Source organism: Aplidium turbinatum, chromosome 8 (genome assembly GCF_918807975.1).
Source record: "Aplidium turbinatum chromosome 8, kaAplTurb1.1, whole genome shotgun sequence".
Lineage (NCBI taxonomy): Eukaryota > Metazoa > Chordata > Ascidiacea > Aplousobranchia > Polyclinidae > Aplidium > Aplidium turbinatum.
Genome location: NC_137479.1, coordinates 10,806,070 through 10,832,942, shown reverse-complemented (window position 1 = coordinate 10,832,942; position 26,873 = coordinate 10,806,070). Strand labels below are relative to the sequence as shown.

General features: G+C 37.8%; 1 protein-coding gene across 8 annotated transcripts in view; it reads left to right on the top strand.

Moving 5' to 3' along the window:
* Positions 1-26,873, top strand: part of LOC145775610 (semaphorin-6A-like) — an 83,037-nt gene that overhangs the window by 13,681 nt on the left and 42,483 nt on the right. For 3 of the 8 annotated variants that reach the window (XM_082586927.1, XM_082586926.1, XM_082586928.1), the window contains exons 3-9: positions 19,716-19,836; positions 20,055-20,156; positions 20,454-20,589; positions 21,019-21,129; positions 21,382-21,479; positions 21,867-22,099; positions 22,353-22,472. In XM_082586927.1, the coding sequence (XP_082443053.1) occupies positions 19,716-19,836; positions 20,055-20,156; positions 20,454-20,589; positions 21,019-21,129; positions 21,382-21,479; positions 21,867-22,099; positions 22,353-22,472 (921 nt within the window). Of the gene's footprint in view, positions 1-6,318; positions 8,125-8,351; positions 8,529-8,668; positions 8,781-9,646; positions 9,736-12,124; positions 12,199-18,526; positions 18,675-19,715; positions 19,837-20,054; positions 20,157-20,453; positions 20,590-21,018; positions 21,130-21,381; positions 21,480-21,866; positions 22,100-22,352; positions 22,473-26,873 lie in introns of those variants that run through there. The other 5 variants (XM_082586930.1, XM_082586929.1, XM_082586933.1 and 2 more) reach the window with 5 other exon arrangements.

Genomic DNA, 26,873 nt, shown 5'->3' with positions numbered 1-26,873 from the left:
AAGTGCAACCATTGCATCACTAACATTGTTATTACATCACTAACACTAGCGTTAACTGAATGGTTGCACACATTTCCAGTTCGATCTGCAGCAGTGGTGCCACCGTATAGGTGCCAGTCCAGTAAGGTTCTCTTGAGGTTTGTTGAATGTCTAGTCGAGATAAGGGTCTTTTTGGCAGGGTAAGCAAGGTCTACCCTGAACTGGATGATAAAAAGTGGCTTGTAAAACTAATGTTTCTTGCAGATGTCACCACCAACCTTAACGAACTTAATCTTCGTCTGCAAAGTGATGGATCGTTTTGAGGCATGGAAAGGTTTTGTAGCTAAATTGGATATCTACACAAGGGACATCCAAACTGCAACTTTTCGCTACTTTAAATACCTGAAGGTTTTCTCAGTGGATCATCAAGTCAACATAGTTGAAATTGATGTGTACATGAGGGATCTAACGTCTCAACTTTGCAATAGATTTCAAGATTTTCAAAATTTTGGTTCAGTATTTTCATTTCTCATCAAGCCCGAGAGCAGCGAAGACTTGAACTTATCTGCATTTGAATGGTTAGACATCGAAGACTTCCAGATGCACCTGATCGATTTCAAAGCATCCTTATTGTGGACATCAAAATTCATCGAATTGCAGAAATCGCTGGAAACGATTGAAAACAAACAAACAAGCATTTTGACGTGCTGGAAATCTTTGCCGGAGAAATTTAGCTGTCTCAAGAAGATGTCAATAGCTTTGCTATCTGCATTTGGCTCCACTTATTTGTGTGAACAAATATTTTTGCACATGAATTTTATTCTCAGTCCACATCGCAGCCGACTTACGAAAGATCATTCGGAAGCATGTGTTCCACTTGAAGCGTCCAAATATAATCCTAATACTACAGAGCTAAGCAAGAAAACGCAAGGACAAGGATCTCATTAAAAAGTGACTTTTATGACTGCATTCGATGTTTTCCAATAAAGTTAATAAAACAAATTTGTTTCTTGTCTGTTAACTCAGTCAACTTTACTGTTTAATTTTAACATCAGATAGTTGCCAATACAAAACCAAACATATATGTTTGGCACGCGAGTTGTTGATATTTTGATATTATTCATAAACTGGCACACTGCATACGAAAGGTTGCCGAGTGCCGACCCCTGCCATACACGCTCTTGTTGTTGTTTAAGACAAAACGTAGTGAAAAATTGCCCTTATGCAGCAAATTGAGCTGAATTCCTTCTCTGGTATCAAATACTTTAGAAACTATTTGCAAAGGATACCATCTCGTGGCTTGTCACCACTCGGCTTGTGGCCTTTGACTGTCTTTCGATGGGAATCTAGTAGCAAGCTCTTTGCACAATCATTCAGAACTCGGAATTTGTTATCGAATTTGTTTTTCATGCATGGAGGTTTTATACTAACATTAACATACGTCGAAAATTTGTTACTCTAAAATTATAATCCAGTTAAAAAGCAGTGTATTCCTGTGTATTTTCAGCAACGATGTCTATCTTTTTCTGTAAATTTGTGAAAGCGTCCACGAAACAGTTCTCTGATCCTGAAGCTTTGTGATAAAGCTACAAACCATTGCAATTGTCCATATGATTCTAAATTTAAAAACACTTTGACTGTTGTCCTTTAATGGTTTTTAGATTTGTGTCCACAAATTGTCGTCTTTTGTTCCGTTTCATATGCCGGTTAGCGACATGGCCAAAGTAGTATTTGTGGCGTTTACAGTGATGCAATACAACCTAGTTGTGTCAACATCAACGAGATAACACTCTTTGATTTTTGTAAAAGTATTTTTCTTGCTAATATCAACTTGTTTTTTGCTAAACATCTTTAATTGAATTGCCTCACCTTGTACGCTCCGGCAAATATATGCGTGTTTACACTAACCACACCGTCGCTCACTTGTCAAACGCTCATTATTTTGGTGTTTTTCTTGTTTGTTTTTGGACAGGAAGCCAGCTTGTGTTTTGGTTTGTCATTATTGGTAGTGACGAATTTGAAGTGTTCGTAACTTCACTAAAATGTGTGTTGGAATTTATCTACAATTTCATCATTTTTTTTGGATGCTGCAAATATTTTGTGCTTTATTGCAATCTTTGTTGTCTAGCCATAGGCATCAAAACTACCACCACTGTTACCCTCAAATTAGATTGACGACTGTGATTCACGACGCATTTTACACAAAGCTTTGAACTACATGTAGTACGCAGTACCGCCTAGTTTAATGCAGAAGTGTTTTTAAGATGTTAAAACGATTTCACATCCATCGTGAGAAACTTTAAATTCTTTTCATGCAAATGTATCACTTTCTGTTCTACTAGCAGTATTTTTGTGCCGAATAATGAAACCATTGCAAGCGTCGCTTTGTGGCTTTGTGTCTTGGCTGGTCACGCCGAACTGCAGTTATGCGATGGTTTAAAAATAGTCTAACCTGCTTCTTCGAACAAGCTATACGAGGTTTTAGCATGACATTTTTGTTTTAAGAGGCGAATTTACTAAATGCGTCGTTAGTGTTGATTAAATTAAGATGCTATAAAAGGCTGATGGGGTAGTTCAAAGCAAACATGGTTGTGACAAATTTTGAAGTTGTGTTTACTGACTTAAGCATCATATCACTTAAACAATTAACTAGCTTAAAAACTTGAATAAAGAAGTTTTTTTATTGTTTTATCATCATTTCATTATTTCTTAATTGACTCTTTCAAATGTTTATAAAGCTCACAACTTCGCTTGTATTTTTACTGAAACATCCTTTCTGCTGCAGTGCGACGTTGAATCGACAGATAAAATGATTCGTGACTCATTCTTCGGTAATATTTGATTCTGGGTAGTCATTTTCAACGCGAACAATTGGGAATTCATCAGAGGTTTACTTTTATTAAATCGATATTTTTCGCTGCCTTATCGCAACAGGTTTATCTAAAATTACACATTTCCGCAAATGTTCTCAGTAGAGTAGTAGTCCGGGGCTTTTGAGGTTGACCTGTAGGCCTACTGAAATACTGAGTGGAACTTTTTTGTAGAAATAGTTAGAGGGGTCCTATAGGAACAATTTTAGAGATGTTGCCACCTTCCAAACCCTGGGCAACATCCCGATTTCGTTCGGTTTTCAAAGTCCGTAAAATTGGGAAAATTTGCCAGGGCTAATTTGGAAAAAAATCTCAATTGGTCCAAACATAGGCATGTTATATATCATTTTAAAGGATTTTTTGTCCAGAATAATAATATTGAGGTCTTAAAAGTTCTTTTCACTTTGATTTGAAGTTATTCACAAAAAACTCTGATCAGTTTATCACATTTTCTCCCATTCGTGTTTGTTCATTTTGTTGGCAAATTGTGTAAATATAGAACATGAAGACATGGTATTGCATTGTGAAGTTCATTCTAAACTGCTATGGCATGTCTTCATCACCCTTGTTTGGAATATTTGCATTGAGTTTGTTTTCTCATTTTATTTCTTTTCGTTTTTTCAAAAGATAAAAATAAATTTGTCTAAATAATAATATGCAGAGTATGGAATCCCTTTGTATATTTCAAAGTATATTGGATTGTTCTGATACGAATAAGCTAGTGGAGGCACAATTGACATTGACAGGCAAAGAAAAAGTAAAACAATGCAGCGAAAGAAGAGGTGATCACTTTCATGAAACATTGGATTCAAGCAATGCCATATATTACCATCAAAACTGTTATCTTACTTATACATCAAACAATCATATCGGGAGATATCTGAAAAGGAAGAACAAAAATCAAGAAACGTCATATGTGAAACGTAGCAAACGATCTTCACGTACATTTTTTGATTTCAAGAAAAATTGTCTAATATGTGGGGAAGCATGTGACATTGAGAAGGATAAAAAGCACCCAGAAAGATGGGAAAAGAACAATAGCTTTTTGTGCAGAACTGCGGATCGTGGAAAGGGAAACCTATCATTTAAAGACGTACTTCTTCAAGTATGCTTAATATTGCATTTGAATTTTGTGTTGTCTGGAAAGAGTTTTGTCGAGTTGCAAAACAAATCTTACTTTATACAAAGTCAATGAATTCCGAGTGTACTTTTTTTCATTCTTTGGGATTTAGCCATGGTTCAATTAGAGATTAAAGAGTAGTATTTAGAGATTAATATTAGATATTTGCATATTTAAAATTGGATAATATTTCTTTTAGCAATGTTTGGAACGTGGTGATGCAACTGGAGATTTAGTTAGAATCAGAATAGAAGGTACATGTAGCGACTTGCATGCAGCAGAGGCGAGGTATCTGTGTTACAATTATTAATGAGTTATTATAGTTTTGAAATATAGTGATATCTATCAGCGTACAGCCTTTTTTTGGTAGGTAGCACAGTGATCTTCTCTGAACTTTGTTTTTGTCTGTTTGGTGCAATATTCCTTCTTTATAACATGAAGCAACTGTCTTTAATCGCCCATTGTTTTGTTTATGTCATTTATACAGGTACCATGAAAAATGTTTAAAGTTATTCCAGAACCCCAAAGAGATCGCATCAGCAAAGCGTGATAATTCTATCAATTCACCAGAGATCTCCGCTTTCAAGTACGTTTCGAGGTCAATTAGAAACCTTCTAGAAAAATCATGGTCATCTTTGGAGCTTCACGAGATGTATAGAGCCCAAGGAGGGATAGAAGGAAACCGATCAAGATTTATCACTAAATTGATGGATCACATGAATGAAGAAATCTATGTCTTTTCTTGTCCAGGAGTAGCAAGCATTATGATGTTGAAGCGAAAAGCGTCCCATCTGGTAAAGGCTGTTTCTGAAACCGACAACGATGACGCTGATTCGTCAATGAGTGTCCTTTCAAAGAAAATAAAGGAAGAGATTCGTAAGCTGCCACATTCCAAGAATGAATACAGTGTTATTGAACCCGAAAATCTCATAGATGAATGCAGCGAGACTCTGATGACTTTCTTGTCAAATATATCTCCGACTTTCGAAAGAAGTTTACCTGCTGCTATGATTGGACATATATTGACCGCTGTGGTAACAAAACGTTTCACAAAATTACAATTGGCACTTTCACTTCTAGCAAATGACAGGAAATTGATTGAACACTTGCATGAGTACGGGATCACATCTACATATCAAGAATTCCGAAAATTCAAAATATCGGCAGCAGCATCAAGTGACAACAACGATAATGAAGCTAGGTCGAGAGGTGGTCTTATCCAAATAATTGCAGACAACTTCAATGCACATATTCATTCCCAAAATGGCTTAAAACAAACACACAATATGGCAACAATCGTTGCCCAACCAACACCAAAATCTGAACCGTCGAAGACACCCATTCCGAGACTGAAACAAGAGAACTTAAAAAGCGTTGAACTGAAAGAAACTGAAATGAAGTATTTCAAGGGGCAAAAGAAGCCCCTATGCCAGAATCATTTTGCAAATACCAAATACTGCCACTGAAGATATTGTGTCATCAAGCTTTGAGTTTAAATAGAAGTAGATGCAACGATCATTCATTTATTAAGAAGTATCAAGCATCAGAGTTATCTCCTGACTTCAATGGATATAATTGCAGACAGCTGCGAGAATCTGGCATCTCGTTGAAACCAAAATCCAAGGTAACTTTCTTACCACTCATCGATAAAACACCATCTGATCCCTCAACAATTTTGACTGTGATGCATGAGGCTGAAAGAATCACTGTTCAATCAGGGCAAGGATTTACTGTTTTCACATTGGATCAGCAACTTTACAAAGTAGCTTTAGATGTTATTTGGTCTGATGCTTTACGATGGAACCACATAATTCCAAGACTTGGTGGTATGCACTGGTTAATGAGTTTCATAGGATATGTTGGAGTTCTAATGGAAAACAGTGGTCTTGTCCCTTGGTTACAATCTGCTTTTGCAAGTGTACCGAAAATGCTGACTGGTAAACAGTTCCCTATGAACATGTGTGCACTACGTTTTGCTGTCATGGCATTGCTTAAGAGTTTCATAGATGATGTATATTCCTTTGAAGATCTGGAGAAAAGAATGGAATTTTTAGCACAGAAGAGTATGATTGCTGAGCATTGGATTAACAATCTGATACGGCCAGTTCTGCTTATGATGTTGTTTGTACGAGCAGAACAAGAAGGAGAATTTCCCCTACATCTTTATGCATGTCACCAAATGATTCCTTACTTCTTTGCTGCTGGGGATATCAATTATGCAAGATTTGGGTTATGTTATCTGCTGACAATGTCAAGGTTACCACTAACAATCCTCGACCAGTTTTTGAAAGGAGAACATGTTCTGCGCCAAAGAGAAGGCATATGGAATGGTATTTGGTCTGACATGATGATTGAAACCTCCTACATGAAGTTCGGCAAAGGTCCTAATGGAATCATCGGAAAGACAACAAAGCCAAAAACCTTGCAAATCTGGGCCAAAAGTCAACACTCATGCAATGAAGTACTCCAATCTTTGGATGCCATCAGGGAGAATCAAGAATGTACACTGCCAACCCACAAGGAAGAAAAAGAAGGAAGGATCAAAGCAGATCTTACAGACAAGGTAAAGCTCCAAAACTTTCTTGAAACATGCCTCCATCCTCTCGATTTTTCAAACCATCCAGAAAGTGCTCTTTGCAACATTTATAGTGGTCAGCTGTGTGGTACTAAAGTAAATGTCAATAAATCTGTGGAGATTGGTAAAAAACAAATGGCTTCATTCCAAAAATCATTACCTGATGGTTTTCGATCGACAATAAAGAAGGAAGTTGTTACAATGAAAGAAACAGGCAAGTCTGGAACAAAGAACAAAACAGCAGAGGTATACAACAAAAATATAATTTTCTCAAGAGTCATGTATTTGTTGTCTGCTGGTCGTATCCAGTTGGAGAATCTTTTCAAGTATGAACTTGCACCCGTTCCAACAGCACTATTTAAAGACACAGGAGAAGGCAGATACTCTACATCAAAATCTGTTTTAAAAAATGCTTTGAAAGTCGAAGTCTCTACAAGGAAAATTGTTCCTGATGCGATAGTAATTGATGGTTGTGCAATGCTTCACAGTGCAATTCATTGGCCTAAGGGAGGAAAGGTGAACGATTTCCTTGCAGGTGTTCGATGTTACATTTCTAAAAAGTTGGCGAAGTCAGATGTCTATCTAATCTATGATCGATACAAAGAATAAATCTGACACCGGACAAGAGAGGTTGGATCAATTTCAATGTTCACATACACTAAACAAGTCAAGCCCATTGCCATCCAAAGAAATCACCTTACGTGTCACTAAAACCAAAGTCCAACTTATTGAAATGGTTAAAGCAGATTTGATGGGAAATCTCCCATCAGTTTCCAACAAACTCATCATCACTTCAAAAGATGACATCCCGGAGGAACTTCACTATGGTTGACATTCAGAAAGACACGACTTGATGACGACACAAGAAGAAGCTGGTGTTATCATTCCTCGTCAGGTTTTTGCAGCAATCACTGATGGCAAATCATCAATCAAAGTTTGTTGTGAAGATACGGATGTTTTCGTTCTTCTGTGCCACTCGTATCAAATCAAACAGTGGGAAGCTGAAGTATTCATGGAAGGATTTAAAGAAGGAAAGAATCTGATCTCTATCAAAGAGTCTGTTCGAAAGCACATAGATATCATTCCCCAGATCATGTCCATGCATGCAATGACCGGTTGTGACAGTGTACCTATGATGTATGGTGTGGGTAAGAAGCAGGCGCGAATCTAAGAGTTTTTTGTCGGGGAGGGCCAGAAAATTTGAAAATCAATTAAAAAGAAAGAAAAAGCTAAACATATATGAACAATGATACTACGACATATACGATATGCTATAAAATAGACATTAAAACAACCATTTTCATCAATTGTGATGCCGAGGGACTAATATCAGCTGTTTAGAAGCATATCAAACCATTTGATGCGGAAACATACAATTTCTATAATTTTTCACAAAATTTCGGGGGGGCCCCCCCCCACAAACCCGCGCCTGGTAAGAAGAAAGCCCTAAGTGCCATCAAAAAGTCACCCCTTCTTCATCTGGGCGGCGAAACAGCTGACGAGGATGAATATATCAACGAGTGCAAGAACTTTGTGGCTACTTGTTACAATGAAAAAAGCACGAGCTCTGCTGATAACAGGTAACTTTCTTCTTTGTTACTCGTAAAAAAGTGTCAATAATTTTTTTCGATCAACTCTTAATAAACTATTGTGAACAGCAGCCCAAATAAGAAAACTAGTTGTTGAAAATAGCGCAAAGCGTTTCGTAATCCTAGGTTACATTCGTCAGTCATCAGATGCAACTGTGATAATCACAACCTTAAACAAGTCATAGTAATAAATAACTAAATACAATCTTGCCTCTCAGGGAAACTATTTGGTGACGTAAAACCGGGGGAGTCAAATAACTTCCACACCACCACCTCTTTGTTCGCTACCACCAACAGATGAAGCCCTCGAACTTAACATCAAACGAGCAAGATATCAAAGACTGGTTTGGGGATCGTGTCTCGATGGTAATCCACCAAATTTGGACCCTTGCCAGGTAGTTTAAAATAGATAGACATTTATATTTAAATTATGTTTTAATTTCTGTGTAACAAGGCATTTATTTCATTGAAAAAGATTGCTATACAATTCAAAAAGATCATAATTTTTGTGTTTCTTTCTTCTGGTTTCTTTTAGTACGGATGGGATAAAGACAAAGAAACCAAAACACTCCATCCAATTATGCTACCAACTGGAATCAAATCTTCTCCTGACGAGGTCTTAAAAATCAGTAGCTGTGGATGCACAAGTTAGTATTTGATATGTATGATATCATGTAATAGCAAGTTTAATCTTTCCATAGCTTCGATCAATGATAGTCATGTCACATGATACACGAATTCATTGTTTTACCCTTCAATTTGGCTGCTCCATCCATTTTTAGAAGAATGAATTGACAGCCATGTTTAGTGGTAAAAAGACAAGGATTATCATGAACATGAAAAACTCTAAGACAAACTATTTTCTTTTTTCAGTTTCGAAATGTAACACAATTAAGCATGTTCCTGTTCGAAATCGAAAATTGGCTGTACCGATTTTTGTACATGCAGCGATTGCGAAAATGAATGGAATGTTGGCAATAGTCCGAGTGAGAGTGACAGTGACGAAGAACTTTTATCTGCTAAAGAATGACTATGTATTTTGTTAAATAAAAAGAGGAGTTCAGCAGTTTTTCAAAATAATGCTTCTCTAAATCTCTCTTTTTCTTACGATATTTTATAAAAAATCGAGAATTGTTAATTTAAATAACTTAAATTCAAAGTGATTAGAACTTTTAAGACCTCAATATTATTATTCTGGACAAAAAATCCTTTAAAATGATATATAACATGCCTATGTTTAGACCAATTGAAATTTTTTCCAAATTTTGTCTTGGCAAATTTTCCCGATTTTACGGACTTTCGAAACCGAACGAAATCGGGATGTTGCCCAGGGTTTGGAAGGTGGCAACATCTCTAAAATTATTCCTATAGGACCCCTCTAAGTATTTCTACAAAAAAGTTCCACTCAGTATTTCAGTATAGGTTGACTTTAAAAACCCACTTTCAGCCCCGGACTATAGCTCCCGCGATTAACAATGACTGCTATTGTGTGAAATTTGCCTTTTTCTTACAGCACTTGTCATTTTTGCTTCGAGTATTGATTTGAGGTTTTGCTACGAGATCTTTCCAAGCGGCTGTTGTGTATTCGCCTTCACCAGAAAGGTAGCGTGCTGGGAAATTACATTTTAGTTTTACAACAAACATGTTATTTCAGCTAAGTTTTGATAGTAAAGGGTGAATTGTATAGAATTTTAAAGTTCACACTCACGAATTTACGTAACACCTTCCTTGCGCTGAAACCTACCCAAGTAGACTTTGAGCTTGTGTGAAGTGCCTAGCAAGTGCCAAAAAAAACGGACTAGCCCTAAGTACTATACAAAATTGTGCAAAAACAATTCAATTGCAATAAAAGAAGATTTGAATGCTTAATTATCGTTTCTATAGCATCATAATCAGGAAACTGTTTTCCATGTGGCTATGTTTACATTTTGCAATCCCCTTTCTGACTTAGTATGATTATGTTGAAGCACAATAATGCATCATCGTTAGAGTTGGAGGCTTCATTTTTTGTTTGAACTTTGTTAATCGCTTCTTGTGCATTATTGAACTTACTTGAGCTGAAACAAAGGCTTCAAAGTGGTTAGCCAACCGTTCAAAATAAGCACTTGGCTTTCTCAGTGTTGGTTTACCTGGACCATCCCAGCCAATACCAACCTTTTGAACTTCCGTCAACGCTTGGACGAACTTAGAAGATCTTGAGCACTAATCTTTGTCATCTTTCATCGGAGGTCCTCTTCAAGAACCCTTTATACCTGCCCTTTAATTTTTTTATAAATTTTTATCGAAATGAAAAGATGTGGTAGGGTCTTATATTGAAGTGCCACGACGATTGCTCATCTGGTATCTTCAGTAGGCCTACAGTGTTTTTCGCGTTGATTTCGCCAACTGTCGTTAAGTTTGAAATGCAGCAAAGCCTACTTCAACCTTGGTGCGGTTTTGGCTGGCGATGAATATATGTCCAAACGTTTCGTTTTAACTTTTTGATTCATCGCCAGCCAAAACTGCATCAAGGTTAAAGTAGGCTTTGCTGCATTTCAAACTTCAAGACAGTTTGCGAAATCAACGCGAAGAACATTATGTTGGGCATATGGTAACATTCTTGGTCTGACTCGAGAGTTATGTGTAGAATTGGCATAAATCAACAGCATACCTGCTTATTTGGACAATTGTAGAAAACCAACTGACTGTCCACGAACATTCCTGTCGGCATTTACCAAAATTATTAAAAGAAATTTTAAACATTTTTCTGCAAACACTGATCAACCACACGTTGATATATGCTTTGGTGTTATTTTAACAAAGCAAAAACAGGTGCAACCTCGGAACAGTTGAAGTCGTTCTGGACCACTAGCTTCGAGACAGCCGAACAAGGATTTAAGATTTGTTTCTTCGTGACTGTCTTTTTAAACTTTCGTAATAAATAACGAATATAAAAAATAGAAACGATTGATGCCTCAGACAAATCGGTCTAAATTGAATCCTGCTTTGCAAAAGCGCGACCATTTATGTCTCATCAATCACATTCTCCAACCTCGATTTGATACGCGCTTGTCTCTGACGATGCCTTGAAAATATCAATTCCACATCAGGAAAATGTAACTCAATTTCACAGTTGTGACAACGTAAAACATCCGCGAAATGGCTTGTAACGCAAGCTCTCACCCATCCAAAAAAGCAGTTCTTATTACATAGGTTCAATGTGTGAAGGCATTAAATCAATGTAAAAAAGACCGATTTTCTGGTTGGGCGTTCACATACTTTGCAGCCCACGCTACAAAACGCATCGTTGCAATACAATTTGTCGTCATTACGTAATAATTTCATAGTGCTCGAACGTGGACTCCACCTACCTGTGTGGCATTGCTGCATGATTCACCGTGACCGTGAGATTAACCACGACGACTTTTCAGCCTTGTAACATGCACGATGTTCAAAATTGAACCGGAATTTCATTTAAAAACATTGAAATTCTTTTAGTTTTAAAATTTTTGCGCAATGTTTTTTTCGAATTTGAATTTCAGTTTACATTAGTTATTTTACAGCAACATGGTTCTTTGTAAGGTGTGTGCTGCAGTATCGTTTCGAGATAATATAATAAAGTATTTTTTTTTACAATTTTTGATAATAAGCAACCAATATTATTTTATATCGCTTAATATCATAATACAATATAGTTTTAAATATTTTACCTGACTTTGAGTTAATGATACAGTATGTGTATTTTTCGACAAACGGGTGTTTTGTAAATACGATAACTGCACTTGGTTATTGAAGTACTATGCTGTACAGCATTGGTCGGCAACGTTTCAGGGTTGATCTCTAAGTGGTCAAAACTCGGTTTTGACCACTAAGCGGTTTACACCTGGTTTTAACCGGTCAAAACTAGGTTTAAACCGGTCAAAACTGGTCAAAACCCTGACCTGACCTGACTAGTCAAAACCCTGACCTGACTGGTCAAAACCCTGTAATGAGTTGCTTGATTGTGTTCGCCAGAAAATCACTGAAAATGTGAGAGAGATGGTAGAAGGTGAAGGAAGAGGGAGAAGGAAAAGATGAAATTGACTGGTGAATGAAGCATTTGAATATACTGGAGAGACTTGTTAATTCCAATTGTTCAATTGAGGTGTTCTAACTTACATATAGTAGATAGGCATAAGGCATCACAACTTGTTCCTTTTCCGATAATCCTTTCTTGGCTTGACGTGTACTTTGCTTCAAAGAATGAATCATAAACTATCCTGTCTTTAATTTTTAAAGCATCTTAGAATATGCATTCGCATTGTTTTATTTTAACTGGATAAAATTTGATAGCAAATGTTTTTCATAAAAAAAAAATTGTTGGAATAAATTCTTGTACTTCAGTTGGCTGTGCAAATTATTCATCGTTCTACCAAGCATTTTTTGGTTCATCAGAAACTTATTTTTAGAATTTGAATTTTCTCAATAATTAAAATAACCAACTGATTGAAATATCAAAAACAAACAGAGAAGTTGAATATTTTTTGTTTCAAATCCAGCATTTAGGTTATGTTGATCAAAACAAAATATAGTTGAACATCATTGCTAATAACATGGAGGGTAATACTTTTAATTCAATTGAAAAGCAACTTGATTCATACACTAAAGGGGTTTTGACCAGCAATAGGTGAAAACAGCTAAAACACGCGTCATTATTCTTTAGATTGATGACGTGTGCTGACATTGCTGTAAACATTTTTGTTGTATTTTCATCACTGGAAAAAAGCACAGATATAAAAATAAATGAAATTCTTGGCAAATATTTTGCGCTTCCATCCAACCTCATTTTCTTGCACTCCAAACTAATTTTCCTTTTCTCTTTTGTCGTCTTCCGCCATGCTGAATGCAAATCTAATCGCATTTACACCACTTAATCACTTTCCCATGGTTGTCAACTGTAGAAGCCATTTTGTCGCCACAACGTATTGGAACCGTTTTATTTATTTTTTCATTTCAATTAGCCCTTGCTGCGTGTTACAGTTCATCAAGAGCAGTCTGAATACTGAAAAGCTTGGGTGTTCATCAGGACAATTCTCGTTTCTACCACTAGTTGCAACATTCATCTGATTCACTTTCATCTGGTTCACTTGCAACTAGAGCTAGAAACGAAAAGCAGTCTGTTGTCTTTCACATTTTCAGCAGTGGCTTCTTTTCCAGCCCAAAAATCAGTCCTATTTTACCTATATTCAATAAATGCATACGTTGAATCAATATAACAACAAACCAATTTGCCGACTGGGATTTACCGCGCCTTCTCAAGCCCATCCAATCATTCGCCGGTTGTGCTGATGAATGTACAAGTACAGTTGGTAGTTTGTTGATGCAAACCACATGTCAACCAATGACGTAATCACGCACAACCGGGTTAGATCAATGCCAAGCAGATTAAGCCAGCGAGGTCTTCGTTTGGCTGAGAGAAAAACTTGTGAGAACGCACGTACCGCTTGAAAGGTTGTTGACACTTTGTATTTCATCACCACCAACTTCTTTTCAAATATCTTAACTTCTTTTCTAATTATTCTTATAATGTAGGCCTACTATTGAAGCGCTTTGTACAAAAAAATGACATGTCAAAAATGTTGTTAGTAACAAGAGATTAAAATGTTATTAAAATGCAGTGTATTCTTTGGACTGCCCCAAAACTTCTTGTGTTATCTTAGATGACATGATAGATTTATCACCTGATGGAAGTGCCAAAAATTTAGAAATGTGTCTTTTAAAATTTCGAAACCAGCAGCACATCACCTTTTCGCACCAAGGACTTCAATTAATTGCGTCTGTTGTCGTGCATCCTGTTGTTGTTGTCCTTTGAGTTCACTTTTTTGTACGTATAAAATTGTGCATATAGTTCGTCATAAGAAACCTGACGTGATGCCACGGCAAAACAAGAAAAAGACTCTTGTACATAAAAGATGACGTAATCACTTGGTGCTCGAATGCGCCTCGTACTTGAGTGGAATTGAAAGGTTTAAGGCAAATTGAAGACGGGCACGAAAATAGCCTTCCTTTATACTGTACCTATTCACGTAATTTTTAATGTTTCCATTAAAACATAGTCGGTATTTGTAATAAAACACACTGTGTGTGGTGGTTGCTCCGGCACAGGAAGAACTAATCCCAAGTTTCAAATTTGTACTGGCAGCCTCACCAAATACGTTAGACAACAAAAGCTTTTCAGTTTTGCGTTTATAACTTAATGACGTAGATTTGATAAGAAAATTGAAAATATTGATGCCTACAACTTAGTTATATCGTGTATTTACTCAGTTTGGTGTTGATGGCTGCTATGCCGACTGTGGTGAACTGCATTGATAGTTGCGTTTCATTGTAGCTCAAAGCAACTTGGGTGTTTCGTGTTGGAATGGCCCGTTTCGGTGAGTCCGATCCCTATTCGGTGATTTTTTTAATTTTATTTTTTAATTATCGGGTACCATAGCCTAATTATCATTGCCCTTTTAGGGTTAGGGCTTAAGGGTTAGAAACTCACCGAATCGGACTCACCGAATTGGACTCACCGAATCGGACTCAGCGAATAGTAGCAGACCCGTTTCGTGTAGTGCAACCAACGTCCAAGGGAGATTGAAATGTACAGTAGTTTCAACAAGTCTTTGTATAACTTTGATGAATGCGATTTGTTTACTGGGATTACATTTTACAGATAAGACAGCGGGTTGTTTCAATCGCACATCTTTTATTCCCTTTTTCTCTTCTAAGCTTTCAATGTTTACAATCCAAATTACGCAATACTGGATAAAGAGTTTTTTCTTAAGTTAGAAATAACAAAAGCGTAAATTTTTGTGGATTTGATGCCCTGTAGTTTGCTTTATTCGCGGGTAGACTTGAAATGACTCACCGAATTTTGAAAACATTACTATCTATTATCGTGTGCTTGAAAGTAAACTTGTTTTAAATTAAACAAGTAATCGAATTTAGCGTGGGTTAACCTGGGAAGGACTTGGATTAGTGGTAGATGGATATCTGGATGATGTAATGGGTTAAGGCAAGCCCTTTGGTCGAATTTACCTTTCTTTCGTCTTGAGTTGAGTATACCTTTCGTCTTGAGTTGCTAAAGTGGTTTCTGAACAACGATTTTAACTGGTTTAAGTGGTATTTCCGCTTTGGACAATACGCTTCAAAGATCAAACAAAATTCTTGTTCTTCTACTTAGAAATTGACCGCTCTTGGTGAAAATTAAATGACATATTGTTCAATTTTATTATGTTGATTCGACACGCAGATTTTTAAAACGATACTTTTCTCCTTCACGATTGTTCACGACTCCGCATAATTTCTCCTAACTTGGTGACGTCATGAATCAATAAATTTCTTAACGAATTTTATCGCAGTGAAAATGGAGGAATTCTCGTAAGGGCGTGTTCGATTTTTACGTTGGAAAGAAAACAGTGACTCTACACCAATGTATAAAGCCATTGCTATACAACTCTGTTTTCCATCAAAAACTTAAGATTAAGCATACAACTTGAAATTCTCAATAGGTTCTTCAAACCCCATTCATCTTCTAATTATAGACAGATAAGAAACTTGAAAACGCATGCCGATTGTTATATTTACAGTCTAACAAACGCATATTTACGTAAAAGGTGCCATGTATGCACTATCGTTGTAATAAATGCTATGTGCAATCACTGTGGGTACTTGCTGGAACCATTATCATGGAATTGTTTATTTTATTCTTGCTATTGATATATTGGGCTAAATTATTATTAGAATAAAAGGTAATCATTTGTTCGGATAAGAGGAAAATTTGATGGACTGTCTTCAAAAACTGAAATGAAGACTTTCAATCAAAAATTTGACCATGCACTGCCTAATAACAAACACTCCCAGCCCTCAATTGCAAAGCAACTTACTCTAACTATTTACTAAGGTTTAGAGATAGTTTAAAGAATGAGCTTACATTGTTAACTTTTGTTTGTGCTTGGAGTTAAATGTTACTCCGGCTGTGACGTACGAAGGATTCGTACAGTAATTGGTTTTCGAATTTCTGACTAACCAAATGACTGAAGATTGGTGTGCCGTGTTGTGTGGTTGCAGGCAAGCTTTTGTTTGCATTTCTGACACCAATTTGAGCGAATTTACGCCGAAAGGCACTTTGTTTATAGTTTACCACGTCACCCTTGGCTTTGTAGTAGTCAAGCGGGCAATAAGTATACAACGTAGGGTAGGCCAATGTTGTTGAACTTCTACCTGGTTTACATCCATGAAACGTCCCATAGCGCATAATCTCGGTAACATTGATGAAAGTCATCTAAGACCGGCTTGTCTTGGGATTTTTACAGCAATTAAACAGACATGTTTACAGTCAAACACGCCCTTAGTTGAAAAACAATGCTTAACGGACAATAGATCCATTATGGTTTACGTGAACAAAGAAGATCGACCTATAGTTAACTTCCACGTTCATATTGCCAGATCAAACTTTTCCGAACCAATTCCTTGATAGCAGTTTTGTTTTTCTCAAGTTGTAATATGTTCGTTTGAAGCAGAAGTTTCATGGGTTATGCTGTCCAACCACAAACCATCTTATCGGTTTAGAACTAAGTTTAGCACATGCTTCCGTATCCAATCTGATTCACAAAGCTTATTTATTTTAGGCTATTTGACGTTATGTTTACTTCCATTGAAATCGTCACGGGTTTCAGCGTTGATGGTTTTCTTTGAAAAAAGGTTTTGAACGTTCGTATCATAGAATCGTAATTTGCAACAATTTTCTTGACCACTTTAAACAAATGCAACATTAATTCATCTCATCATGGTTGTGGCAGAAAACTAAATGGCATTCCAGGCCACTATTCTGTCATTTATACCATTAACCATGGGCCCAATCGGCGCATTGTGTCTGCTATCATTTGTCAGTGGAGCTTTTGTGTTCAAAGTAGCGTTTAAGTTCTTGGTTCAAGACAGACCGGATGGCGGTAAAGCTGTTATCAATACGTCGTTTGTGCGACAACGTTCCTGTCTAGTTTTTACAGATGGCGAAGGAAGGCTGTGTTATTGTGTTTGATTGTGCTAATGATGATAACTACAGACCCCCGTATTACCATTGTTTGCTTATTACAAAAAAAAATTACTAAGCAATCCTTTTCGACGTCAAAATAACGTTGAGAGTGTTGCTTGAATTGAAAGAAAGAATTAGACAATATTGTCGTTCAGCGGAACACAAACACGCCACTATGCTATTGGATCTGGTTGAATTGTCTGACATTTTATTGTGCTGTTTGTTCAACATGATCCTGGTATTTATAATATACAATAACTACGCTTTAGACATCGGTATGCATATCGGCAGTCAACTGTTATTGTAACTTATTAGAATAAACCAAGAAATAGCTTGAAAAGGAGAATACATTTTCTCTGCGTTTCATAGAACGTTTGTGAAAAGTCAAAACGTTGAGAGTAAGCAGGAAACAATTTGATAAATTTAGAAACTAATTCTATGCTTGATGTTGGTATTTCTAATTCTAAATTGTAGTAAAAAAAATGCATAAAACTTCTCAGCGCATATGGTTTTATTGTTTTTATTCTTTTCTTACTACATTAGCACTATAAATTCTACTTCTCAGGGTTTGTTTGCTAAACGATATATTTTCTTAAACCGAAGTTATCCGTGCTAAGGTCATAAGGACAAGCGCAATCTTTTGTTGCTCCCAAAAGCTTAGATTAAACCAGAGGTGTGCAACGTGCGGCCCGCAAAGAAAAATTGTGCGGCTCGCGAAAATGTGCCAATTTTGAATTGTGCGCGGCCCGTGAAACGTGTTTATAATTTTGTTTAGTCTGGTAGGCCTACGTGTGAACAATTCATTGTGGAGTGGATTATTGTACTGTAGATTTAGCACCTTCTGTTAACCATTTTAGAAATCTCCCACCGGCCACCGCAAATCCATTGTATTTAATCATTTGGAACGTAAAAATGTATGGTCACATAAAAGGCTTTATGAACAAATTACGACTTTGGAAAGCTCACATACAGACAGATAATCTTTTCCACTTTCCAACTTTGAGAAACTATGGAATGCATCCTGAGAACAAAACTGAATTTGCAGACCAACTTGAAAAATTGTTGTATGAATTTTTGGCTCGTTTCAAGGACTTCAAATCTCGTGAACATTTGTTTGTATATTCTCTTCTCCATTCAACACAGACATTGACAAAGCACCAGCTGATATCCAACTTGAACTGATCGATCTTCAAGAGAAAACGGTTTTGAAAGCAAAGTATGTAGAAATGAATCTTGGCGATTGTTACCGAAAACATCTTAACCAAGATGACTTTCCACATTTGAAAAAACTCATGGCTTCAAAAATGGTTCTTTTTGGTTCAACGTATTTGTGCGAACAATTTTTTTCTAAAATAGAAGTCATGAAATCTCCCTATCAATCGGTTCTGACAGACGAACACTTGGAAAATGGACTTCGAATCGCGAGCACTTCTGTTAAAGTAAATTTGGAAAAAGCCGTCGGGAAAAGAAGCCAGCTGCAAACTTCTCACTGAACTCGTTTGAAGTAGGTGTGACAATAAATTTTAAATAGCAGTTTTCTTTAGAAATTTATGCGTCTTAACTTATTATTTCTGCAAGGAAACCCCTAATAACGCCATCATAAGAATAACATGAATAACAAAAAAACTACTTTTTTGTGCCTGCAACTACTAGAAATCATATGTTAAATAAATGTGCGGCCCGCGGTTTCACCCAGTTATTCATATCTGGCCCTCTTGTAATAAAGGTTGCACACCCCTGGATTAAACTAAACATACGTTTTTATTTTTGTGTCCTTTAATCATTTGTTAAATTGTCGTTCAAAGTTTACTTGGTCTCTTCATCGGCCATGTTCATGGGCAATTTGTCTTGAATCTTGCCAGCGAGGCTACACATAGTGTCAAATGTCATTGCTATTTTCAAAGGGTCTGATTCATGGCCTAATTTGCAAACAAACCTGGAGTTTGTCGACTGCAACCAGTCGTCGAGCAATTGTCCAGAAGATTTGTTTCGATATCTGACGATAATTCTACGTAGTTGACGTAAAAGTAAGAAAATTGCGAATTCCCACTGCTGCAAAAATAATTGCGGCGTCATAACCTATTCAACTGTAATAACGTCCTTTTCTCAAAAACAACTACACTGCGCATATGCCAATTGCAATGGCAGCTGTACTGAACAACCTACCGATGTATTCAGGCGCGGATTTATGGGGGGGCCCGGGCCCCCCCCGAAATTTTGTGAAAAATTGTAGAAATTGTATGTTTCCGCATCAAATGGTTTGATATGCTTCTAAACAACTGATATTAGTCCTTCAGCATCACAATTGATGAAAATGGTTGTTTTAATGTCTATTTTATAGCATATCGTATATGTCGTAGTATTATTGTTCATATATGTTTAGCTTTTTCTTTCTTTTTAATTGATTTTCAAATTTTCTGGCCCGACCCCCAAAAAAAAACTCTTAGATTCGCGCCTGGATGTATTGTACTTGCGCTTTCAAATGACCTTGATGAATTCTCACATATAAAATTCACCACCCTTCATTTTGTTATATGTTTTGCAGTGACTTTGTCTACATGATCAATACAACTTTCACCAAAGGTCATATCAGATACGTGGAACGTATGCAATGGGCTTCCGGGATGGATTCAGCAACAGCATGCCTAGCAATAGGAAGACAGAAGGTAAGTTTCAGTGGAAATACCGAATACGATTATTTGGTTCTGCAATAAATAATTTAATGACATCTAACAAAAATTTGACGATCGCTAAGATGCCAAGCCTTTTTTTAAATTGTTCTTCTTGTAAATCTCATCTTTCATTTAGTGGAGAAAGCTCCATTCACGCTGTATCGACACGGCATTCATTTGGTTCCAAAGCCAACTGAACATTATGTTTTTAGTACGAGTGCCACAACTTCATTCGCGTCGTGGAACTAATGGAGGACAATCGATTGTACGTTTGCGGCACTAACTCTTACGCCCCCCGGTGTCGACATTACTCGGTGAGAAAACGAAACTGCAAAACTATTCTTTTCACTTGCAACACTTTCAATGTCAATCAAATGGCGACAACATTTATTCGCACATGACAATAGTGCAAAGAAAAGTTCCATCTACTTGTGGCTCTGGACTATGTCGATATGTTTTGTCAGTGTGGATCAAATGGTCGGATGTAACCAAACGCAGTTTAAAATCTCATAATATTTCTTGTTTACCGAGCAAACTGTCTTTGAAGCTGCAACGACCTTGGCCAGTGAGCAAATATCATTTGCTTACTTATTTTACGCTGTCTTTAATAGAGAGAGAATTTTTCCTCCACTGACCCAAGTCACTATAAATTCAACTCGCAATATGATGATGAGATGGCATGCAGTAGGCTGTGCGAGTCCCCGTATAACCCGACCACTTCAAGCGCTCATCTATACACTGAGACTTGTGAGTTGTTCTTTGGAGTCAGCAATTTGATAATTTTCTGTGTTATTTAAAGATTATTTTTATTCCATATTGACATGACGATTGGGAAATCATTCTCTTTTATTGCTAGGTTTAATCGTTGCAACTTTTCGCGTGTAATTTTGGATTTATTTTGTCTGCTAAGTTAACTTCAACAAGTAACTGCTGCAGCCGGCTTTAGTTGAATTTAAATCATCTGCTTATCTAACATCTCGCCGTGGGAGAGACCACCCGGAAGAAAATCGATTTTCGTCTCCTGTTAAGTTTAGCGTTTGCACCTTGGCACTAACTTTGTACCGAGCTTGCAAATCAGCTTTTTATTTCATTGATTCAACGTCTACAGACGTTAGACAATAAGCTTCAATACTTGTGAAGTGCACTGTTTGAAAGTTAAATTTGTTTTTATTGCAGCAAACGGTTTCCAGCTTTTTTCCGCCGTCATGTACGACTTCACGGGGAAGAAGCCGGTGCTCATGAGGAGAAACAATCCATACATCTACAGTGTCGAGAACTGGTTCAATGGTATGCTTCAGTTGTTTTCTTTTTCGTTTTTGATGTCTTGATTCTTTGAAATAAAGTTTAGTTGATATTACACGTTGTGATTATGCTTTTATAAAAATCTCAACTTTTCAAAATAAACTCTTCCGCTATTTTCTTAACCAAGTCAACTTGCGGTTGCTTTCATGTGGATTGTGTTATGTTAAGTTTTTGTTTGCATGGCTTGGCTCAATAGGTCATTGACAATACAACAACACCCTCTTGTTATCATTGCAGATCCCACCTTCATCAAAATGGTTGATTCCGACGATGGAAAAATTTATTTGTTTTTCCACGAAACCTCCACCCCCACTGAGGCTGGCACTTCTCAACAAGTAAGAAAACATTCCCAAAACTTGCCCTTTTTACATAGTTTCTACGTCTAGGGACGTCGAAGTGATGTGGAAAGAGCAATTTTTGTTCAATCCGATCTATGCACTCTGTAATTAACTGGTGTTCACCTTTTTACAACCAGCAATTGTGTTGCGTTTTCGATCACTCTTATGAGCAGTAGAATCTCATAAGTTAAACAGTTTTTATAGGTACTGCTAAGGTGTTTTGAACAGCGAAAGTGATGCTTTTTTATCACATTATGCGATGTGTAAAATCTCGATCACTTCAAACAACGTAAAAAAGCAAACTTTGCGTTGCATGCATTACTTCTGCCATTGTTTTTATCTATGGTACCTATGTGCGAAACTGAAGCGTTTTCTTCTGTTCAGACCACATACGCCCGAGTGGCTCAGATCTGCAAAGACGATCAAGGGGGCAAGACAGTGCTGAGATTCCGCTGGACGACTTTCCTGAAAGCCCGACTGAAGTGTGCCCTCCCTGGCTCTGCTCGAGGACCCAGCTTTACCTTCGATAATCTCACTTCTGTTTCCGACGTGACCCGTGTTTCCGGGCTGGACGGCCGAGAAATCGACGTGATCTTTGCCACGTTCACCACCCCATGGTGAGTGTTCTCGTAAAAGAAGACGTCGTTTTAATGTCTAACTACGTTGTACATTGTTTGCATGCCGGAAACCTGGCATCTTGTTTGTGGGCAACGCATTTTTTACCAATCACTCGCTGACGTGTCATAACGCAACCAATAGAATTCTGCATCATGACAGCGTCGCCTCCATCAAAATAAACGTTTCATACGCGTTTGTAGAAATAGCTCGGTGACTGACGCAGCATTTTAATTCACTGACTTGCACCCTCAGGGATTGGAGCGACATGTCGATGTCAGCGGTATGTGTTTACTCCATGGAATCCATAAGGAACTTATTCGAGAATGGTTCGTTTCTTGGAAAGCAGGAAGTTTGTTCCGAACTTGACCACACGTAAGTGAGAACTGAAGGCGGAAAAACACGCAATCTGACATCTTTTTGTGTCACTCTTTTGTAGATTTATGTTGATCTTGCTAATCGTATCTCAGTCAGCAAATCAATTTTGCAGACGACGTTGAATCAACGTAAAAATGCTGATTTTGCTGACATTTTGTTACACAAACTTGTCACGAGGTCGGTTTCACTTCTCATTCAACCTCCAACTTGTTGCTTTCACTTCCCTGCTCAAGACATTGGGTTCTTGCTTTTATCAACATTTCACAACATTAAAACGACGTTAAAGTACCAACTTTGCTGACCACGTTTCTCGCTATCACGTTAACAAATCGCAAATTTAAACATTAGGGTGTTTCATTTTTTCACCATTTTTTTAAATTCAAAATGCCAGGGATCCATGGCTTACTATATTACATAATATAGTAAGCCATGCAGGGATCCCATCTGGTGGTATTTGGGAAAAAAAGTTTACACCCCAAATTTTTTTCAATTATGTCGTCATATTGAGGTGGTCCACGAGGTTTGAAATTTTTGGGCCTCAAAATCTCGAAATTTGGCCGTATCTCCGGAACCGCTCGTCATAAGAGTGGAAAAATACAGAAAAACTTTTATCTTGATTACCTGATCTCTAGTCCGGCAGCCCGTGACGCTTTTGTAACATCATAAGGTACAAAAGGTTTGAGTGTTTTATCAACCTTGCCCCACTGTGGGATGTTCAGAAACCCACATCCGAGGTTACACTGCTGGGGCGTTTGGGGGCTACGGCCCGGTGAAAAACCCATTTTGGGGGTCAAAAAAACATCATAAGGTTCAAGAACAAAACCTACGCCAGAGTTTATGCTTTCACTTGTAAACTTTGGAACAAGTCGATCTGGGTGCCCCAGGTGGGGCATTCCCGAATAAGGGGCCCCCAAAATTGGGGCAAAATACGTAAAAATAATATCATAAGGTACAAAGATATGGAACTTATTTCATCAGTTGGGGCATGTTCCACTGAGTACGAAACAAAAGGCCCCAAGCTGGGGCTTAAACTCATTTTGGGGGTATAACCCCTAAAATTCACAAAATTAACATCATAAGGTACATGGATAAAACCAAGTGTAGGTGATAGTACCTCACTTACGGATTTCAGAACATTAAAATTTGGTCGCCCCAGGTGGGGCATTCCCGAAAAAGGGGCCCCCAAAGTTGGGGCAAAATGCGTAAAAATAACATGATAAGGTACAAAGATGGAACTTGTATCATCAGTTAGGGCATGTTCCACTGAGTTCAAAACAACTTTTCTTATGGCCCCAAGGTGGGTCTTAATCTTATTTTGGGGGTATAACCCCTAAAATTCACAAAATTAACATCATAAGGTACATGGATGAAACCAAGTGTAGGTGATAGTACCTCACTTACGGGATTTCAGAACATTAAAATTTGGTCGCCCCAGGTGGGGCATTCCCGAATAAGGAGCCCCAAAGCTGGGACAAAATACGTAAAAATAACATGATAAGGTGCAAAGATGGAACTTCTTTCATCAGTTGGGACGCGTTCCACCGAGTTCGAAAAAAACTTTTCTTGTGGCTCCAAGGTGGGGCTTAACCGCATTTTAGGATATACAACCCCAAATTCAAGGTTGTAGCCTATTTGGATGGAACCAAGTGTTTGCAAAACGTCAAAATTTTTTTTGCTTCACCTGAGGATTTTTCCTAGCACAAAGACTGATACCGGGTGCGAAAGTCATAATTCCTTAATAAGCAACTATAATTTAATATTTCACCGGTTGAAGACTGTAGTGTAGCCTACAGTAGCATACGTACATATGGTAGCAAGAGTACCTGTGTGTTACATACGATCTGGCCATTGCAAAACATGCCCTCACCATTCAAGAGCAAGAGCAATGTGACCGCTTGTTCATATTACTGGGGGGTTTCCACATTTGCATGGCGTTCTTTAAAGCTATGGGTAAGTACTTGGATGGTTCAGGTGGTCCATACATCCTAACAGAAGCTGGTATTCTTGCCGAAGGATCCCTTAACGGATTTCTGCGTGGTACTCATTACAATAGGTGGAAACGAATACACGTTCTTTTCGGAACAGCATTAGAAATCTTGCATTTTAATCAATTCTTGTTACAATGCCCTGCTCCTGAAAATCTGGACGAAGAACTACGTCGTTTATGTATTCGTCCATCCCAGTCAACGATTGGCTTTTTGGATGACGATGTTAAAGACTTTTTGAGTTCCTACCAAGAATTTTCAAGAAAAACCGAAACAGGAGAAAATGGCAAGACTGCCCAGTACTGGTATGGATACTTAAAACTTGTCAAGACGTACCTCCTCTTTGCTCGGAGTATTCATTCTGCAAATCATCAGTTGTTTGTGCACTGCATAGGAGAGATGTCAAGCGTGTTCTTCATTTTCAACCAACCAAATTGTGCAAGATGGATTTTGCGACTGCAGGATAACATGCTAAAAATGGAAGCAACTCACTCAAGAATAAGTGATCTGTTTGAACAAGGTAGTCCCTAGAACAAGGCATCTTGTCCGTAAAATAAACTCAGATAAACTTCTGCGGATGTGCTGTTGATCAAACTTCGGAGCAAACAATCAATGCAGAATCCGCCAATTGACTCACTGGGATTTCGTCTTTCACCAATTCAATTGTTGCCAGACAGAGATGGGCACTTACCTACTTTATGCGCCGATCGATCTTTCACAACTTCTATGAAGATCTGGGGATGACATCAGCAGAGGAAGCATCATTTGACCTTCGTCCTTCAAGCATCGATAGAGACCGCAGACATTTGGATAAACTAAAGCAAAAAAATAAGCAGTACAGTTAATCGATTTAGTGCAAGCTTCGATGTATCCTTTCTATTCAATATTAGCACAGGAAAAGCAGTCGCTCCTGCCACTTCAAATTTTCTTTTGAATGTTTTTCAAAAAGGAACTGAGGATAGAAACAAATTTATAAGTCAATGCCACCAGGACGCTAGCACCTTCAACAAGCCAACACGTAGAAACAAAATCTGCAACTTTGCTTCTGAAGCTGCCGTTGTGAAAAGCATAACCCGCGAAGGCAAATTTTCTCAGTTGAGAATAGAACGCAATTTGATATGAAGGCTTCTAACTTATGTTTAGCAGTAGATCGCAAGGTAGACGTGGAATTGATGCTGTCTTACCCCCTCACACCAGTACCACTGTCTTTGTGCCATATGGATGCAACGATGAAATCAACCCAAACGTCAATGCTTTTGAAGGCTCTTGAAATCGATGGTATGTTTCTTCTTCACACTCTTGGAGATTTGCCGATGACGTTCGGAGGTGTTGCAAAGACGACTTTGAAGAAATTGTGCAGACACAGTGGGAAAACAATACACATTGTTTTCGATAGAACTGTATCGCCGTCCACGAAAGATGCCGAGCGAGATCGCCGAGCATTTCATGGCTTCCGCGATCAGCAATACGTCATCGAAGGAGAGGCCATAAAACGACCTGCTAATTTTGCAGCCGCAATGAGGAATGACAACTTCAAGCAAGCATTGGTGCATTTTCTTGTTATTTCTTGAAAATCAGATGAGTATTCCAGCTTCCTCGACTTAAGGTTCTTTTATGCTACACTTGATGAAAAATGTTATGTTTATCGAAAAGATGGCGAAAAATGTTGTGTGGTGAAGAGGAGTCCTTGTTATGCTACCACGAAGAAGCAGATACGCGCCTAATGTACCACATCGTCACCGCATGCCAAGATGTGAAAAATGTGGTAGTCTGCTCTAATGACACGAATGTTCTGATTATATTGTTGGGAAATTTGTCGTTTGTACAAAAGACGTAACATACGGATGGAAGTTGGTGTAAAGGCAAACAAAACTCTGAGATATATTGATGTATCACAGCTTGGTAGTACTTTATCTCCAGACATGCTTCGGTCGCTTCCCGGTTTTCATTGCTTTACAGGCTGTGATCATACAGCTGCTTTTTCGGGTAAAGGGAAGGCTCGACCCCTTAATATATTGGAGAAAAATATGCATGCTCAACATGCCTTTGCTGCTTTGGGATATTTGAAAAATCTTGATGAAAACAATGAAAAAGGCATTGAAAAAATTGTGTGCCAGATGTATGGATGTAAAAGTGGTCATTGCGTTAATGAATTACGATTTAAAAAATTCATTGAGACATACAAACCGAAAGGTTCCAATCCATTGCGACGACTGAAAGGTTCAGATGGAAGCAACTTTCCCCCGTGCAAAACTGTGCTCCATCAGAAAATACTCAGAGCGAATTACATTTGCGGCATTTGGAATCATGCTGCTGAAAATGGAAACTTTTTCCAGAAACCAGTTGAAAGCGGCTAGCGTTTGGAAGATGGTAAATTCACTGGTTTGGTTTCACGGAGATCCAGTTCCGTCCA